We start from the raw sequence: 4965 nt of genomic DNA on the forward strand, positions 1-4965 counted from the left end.
ACGAGACCCACAAGCCGAGCTTCCAGCCCACTAGTGGGCGCGGTCTTCGTGTGGGCACTGACCCGGGCCGCGTGAGGCTGGCCCGTGAGGGCCACCACGCACACGCCCTCTGTGGAAGGGGGGGCCGGGATTCGGGTCTGGGCTGCCCGCCGCCCAGTCGATGCCCCGCGGTCGGCAGGCGCAGGCGAGGAGCCTCGAGGGTCTGCGACGTGCTCACGGCTCCCCCCTGCACCCCAGCCTCCCCCCCGAGGGAACTGCAGCTCACGTCCGTCCAAACAGAAGGACCTGAGGCTGCACAGCACAGCCGCCGCAGTGCTCGGTGGCTCCCCGGAAGGGCAGCTGGGGACAACCCGAATCGGGGCTTCAGCGAGGGTGGGGGAGGAGCCCCGGCACCCGGACGGCCTTCCGGACCAAGTCGGCAGCGGAGCCGGTGACTGAGGGCCGCAGGGCGCCGTCCCGCCCGCCCCGGGCCGAGGACACTCACCTGCAGGACGATGGGAAGCTGCTCCGGCGGGTTCCTGTTCTCCACGCCCATCGTGAGCCACACCTGGAAGGCGGTCAGCTGCTCGGCGAAGAACGGGCTGTGCTGTGGGGCAGGCAGGGTGGGCAGTTAGGGACCTCGCCCTGAGTCCTGACACCCCACACCCCACGGCGCGGCCCCCACGGCTGCCTGGGTCCTGGTGAGGGAGGCCAGGGTGAGGCAGGGGCGGTGTGAGCAGACCGGCCGAGGGCAGCCAGAGAGGGTATCCCTGGGCTGAGCTGGGAAGACCGTGAGGAGCGTGTCTGGGGGACACCGTGGGGAATCCCTGGACGAGCAGAGTTTGAGACGCCTACTGGACCCAGAGCAGGGGCACTGAGTGGGCACAGTACCCACTGTGCTCCAGGGAGGCTGGTGCTGGAGGCGTACACTCAAAGGGAAGCGAGGAGGAGCAGGGCTGAGCCCGGAGGCCAAGGGCGGCGGCGCAGACGGAGTAGGGGCGCTGGGCGGGCAGGACCCAGGGCCACCCGGTTCCGCCAAGACTGGCTGAGCAGCGTGGAGTCGCTGGAGACCGAGGCGCAGCGGGCAGAGTGCGCGCAACACGGGAGGGAAGAGAATTCAGAGACTCAGGTGTGGACGGCTCTGGGAAGGGTCTGCTGCAAAGGGGAAGGACAGGGTGGTGGGGGCTGGGGGGCTGGTTTCACGGTGGGAGGGTGAGGGGTGTGTCAGCAGCTGGTGCCATCCCGGTGGGAGACGGGCCCCCCGGGGGTGCGCTGCCGACAGCCCAGGCGGCTCTCCAGGAAGGCGAGTGCGGGAGGCGGACGGGCCTGGCTGCGGGGACGTGGGGCCCCACGCAGGGGACTCTCCATCACTTCTCAGTGAGACAGAGAGGGCGGCCGCGCAGAGCGGCACGGGGAGGACACATGTCGCCCGAGCTGTGACTCACTCCGGGACCCTGGGGCGGGGGCGGGGCTGCTGGGCCCACGCACTGAGGTCGTGGGGAGGGGGTGCGTGGGGCTGCTCTGTCCTTCCTGGCCCGGCAGAGGGGGCGCCCTTGCCGGTGGTGACAGGGACCGGCCGCAGCAGGAAGGCGGGTTTTTGGGTTGGACAGGACCAACTTTCACCAAACACACGGCTCTGCTGAACCGGAACCTGAACCAAAGAATCCCGAGGCACAGACCTCTGCTTCCTGGCCCCACCCTCCTGCCCCACCGTCTGGGTTTCCCATGGGCAAGGCGGTGGCTGCGCTCCAGAGTGTCTGCGCTAAGGAAGGGGCGGGAGGTGGGGCTGTGGCGCATGGGGACCGTGTGGCGCCGCAGGTGCGGGACTCAGGTCACCAGGCCCAGCCCTGGGCCTCCTCGCGCCACGCCGTCCACAGAGGAGCCTGGTGGTCGGAGCCACCGTGTCCCCTTAGAACAGCCCGCCGCGTGGAAAGTGCGTGGAGAGCAAGTGCCACCCGGGAGCCCGCGCTCCCGCGAGGTCAGCGTGCGCCGCATCTGGGGGGCGACCTGGGAGCTGGGAAGGAGCCCCAAACCGGCTTCTTGTTTTTAAGTGTGAATTTTTTCTGAATTGGTTAAAAATAGGGACCTTGTTAAGCCCCGCGTCCCCGCACACGGGAGACCGCTGGGCTCTGAGGGGGGCTCGGTAATGAAGATAACGCCTTCTCTTTGCCGCTCCGTCCGAGCCCGGGTTCGGATCAAGGACGCTCCGTGCCACTCGCTGCCGGGGGGACCAGCCCGCAGAGGGGACCCGCGTCCCGTCTTCCTGCCCATGGCCGACAGGAGCGTCTCTGCTGCTGAGCTGGCAGCGAGGTCTGTCGTGCCCCCGATGGCGCGGGCAGCCCTGAACGCGTGTGGGCTCGGCATTCTGCATAACACGCCCCAAAGCACGTGAGAGCCGCCCCGTGTGACCCACGGGTGACTGGGAGCGGGGTCCAGGGCCAGACCCTGAGGGCAAGGCTGCAGGGCAGAGGCCTGCGGCCCACCGTCAGATGGCTCGGGGGCCTGAAAACAGCCGAGAGGGGAGAAGGCCAGGTGGGCACGCAGAGCCTCCTGACCCCCGGGCGATCCAGGCACAGAGCAAGTAGCGAACCTCCACACACCTCCTCGTCTTCTCCCTCACCAGCCCTGGTCCAGGAGCGGCCACGCCGCCTGGGTCTGTCCTCAACGCGGTGACGCTCACCACTCACGATGGCCTCACCGCTTAAAAGAGGAGACAAAGGAAAACTGCCAAGTGGCCAAGAGCATTCAGGTTCCAGAGCCCGTCAGAGCCCTGGGCTCTACGTCCCTCCGGAGACTGCGCCATCCACACTTCCCAGCGCCCGCCGCCAGCCCGCCCTTCTCCCGACGTCAGCAAGTGCCAATTCTGATCAGGCTCCTTCCTGTTGTCAATTAAAATCTGTCCCCTGACTACTGACCTTGGGCAAGTGACAAACATGCTGGGCTGTGTTTTGACACATTTGACAATGAGGTTTTAAGATAAAGCCAGTAATTTGTAAGAAAACTATTAGAACAAAGTAGTGAGTTTAGTAATGCTACTGCAAAAAATCTCCTATAACCTACATACGGAGAAAGAGAAAACAGAACATTTTAGAAAGACACCACTCGCAGCCATGACGATGGCTGGGAAGACCAGGCTGTGGAGAAGCTGCCGGCCCCACATCTGTCTACACATCGTGGAATCCCTATCAAAACTGCTTTCATAATCAAGCCTGCTCAGTATTGTGCAAGGACCCAGTGGCCAATGAGGCAGAGCCGAGACCCCAGGAGTGGCCCGGGCTGATGGTCGCCGGGTTCAATGTGATTAGCACCAGGAAGCTCAACATCCACATCTGGAAAAGCATATCTTTTTTCTTTTTAAATTTTTAGTGTTTTTATTTTTTTGAGAGAGAGAGAGAGAGAGAGAGAGAGAGAGAGAGAGACAGCATGAGCAGGGGAAGGCCAAAGAGAGAGGGAGACACAGAATCTGAAGCAGCTCCAGGCTCCGAGCGGTCAGCACAGAGCCCGACGCGGGGCTTGAACCCATGAACCGCGAGATCACGACCTGAGCCCAAGTCGGCCGCTCAACCGACGGAGCCCCCAGGCGCCCCTGGAAACGCGTGTCTTGACCCCCTCCCTCACTCCATCCATACACGTAAATCCCGGAGGGACGGCAAGTCTGAGGGGACAGGGGACACGATCAGGCGTTCAGAAGAAAAGAGGAGAATGCCTTCTCAGGGGGTCAGCTCAAAGTAAACATTTCTTAAACAGGAAACCAAAAGTCTAAGCACATGAGAAAAAAGTTGATAAATTGAAGGTTAAAACAAGAAACTTCTGTTCAAGGAAAAAACACTGAAAAAGTGAAAATAAAGGCCACAGACTTTAAAAAAAAAAAAGAAAGAGACATTCACAACGAGCGACGGATTTGCTTTCAGATTATAACACAACCACCGCGAACTGACAGGAAACAGGTCAGGTGAAAGAAGAGCCAGAGACCCGCTCGGGCGCCTTACAAAAGAGGACATCCAAGTGGCAAATGGGGCTACAGAACCGTGCTCGCCGCCACGGACCGCCAGGGAGACAGAAGACAGCATCTCCGGGAAGCACCTCTTCACGCTGGAGCACAACAGCCAAATTAAGGGAAAAAGGGTAGAAAACATCACGTGTTTGTGAGGATTCAGGGCAACGAAACCTCTCATAAGCCGTGTAGACGTGTGAGTTGATTCGATCACGGGAACACTGCCCGGCAGTGTCTACTGAAACCGGCCACACGTGTGCCTGGGGACACATCCATCGCTCCCAGCGTGGCACCAAAGCCACGTAAGAAGCGAGCAGCACCCCCGAAGTTTAAGGGGGCACCAAAACCTCAGTCACTGGGATAAAAAGATACACTAATGCCCTACTTAAAAAGAGTAAAGGTGAAAACCCACAGTGAAAGAAACATCAACATTTCCAGTAAAGACAGGCTCGGCGTCACTGCTCTCCCCTTCCCGTCGGGCTCCGCCGGCACTCCTCGTGGTGAGTGCCACCTGGGAACTCCAAACGCCCGCCGGCCGGAGGACGGGCACATGAGCTCCGGGGCGCCCCACGACAGCGCCCACCGCGGGAGCAGACGTAACGCCGAGGGAAGGCCGCCAGGCCCGAAGCCCGAAGGCTCCCGCGGACCCAGCGCACAGAAGCAGGCGGACGGCGGCTCCGCCTGGGAAAGCACGCCGAGGGCGGCGGGAGCGGGGCGGGGGGCTCCGGTCACGGGCGTGCGCGCCTCTCACAGAAACTCCTCCAGGCACACATTGATGACGGGCAATTTTCTCTATGCACGTTCCACTGCCCCAAACTGAAAACGAAACAAGAAAGCTAGCACGGGGTGCACGCCAGGTGCCCCTCCCTGGCACAGTCTGGGGAAGCTGTTCCCACACGCAGAATACGGACTCCGGCAGACCAGAAGCGAGGCACTGAGATCCGTGGAAGTGCCGCCGGCAGGGGCCGTAGTGACGCAGACCCTGAGCTGTT

The 4965-nt window shown here is 62.2% G+C and overlaps 1 protein-coding gene across 1 annotated transcript in view; it reads right to left on the reverse strand.

The window, feature by feature from the left end:
• Window positions 1-261: 261 nt before the first annotated feature.
• LOC115281698 (regulatory-associated protein of mTOR-like) overlaps window positions 262-4965 on the reverse strand; it is a 13666-nt gene continuing 8962 nt past the window's right edge. Inside the window, exons 5-6 of the mRNA XM_029927119.1 lie at window positions 485-586; window positions 262-339 (exon numbers count right to left, since the gene is read on the reverse strand). Of these exons, the coding sequence (XP_029782979.1) occupies window positions 262-339; window positions 485-586 (180 nt within the window). The remainder of the gene's footprint in view (window positions 340-484; window positions 587-4965) is intronic.

This window comes from Suricata suricatta, chromosome 17 (assembly GCF_006229205.1).
Source record: "Suricata suricatta isolate VVHF042 chromosome 17, meerkat_22Aug2017_6uvM2_HiC, whole genome shotgun sequence".
NCBI lineage: Eukaryota > Metazoa > Chordata > Mammalia > Carnivora > Herpestidae > Suricata > Suricata suricatta.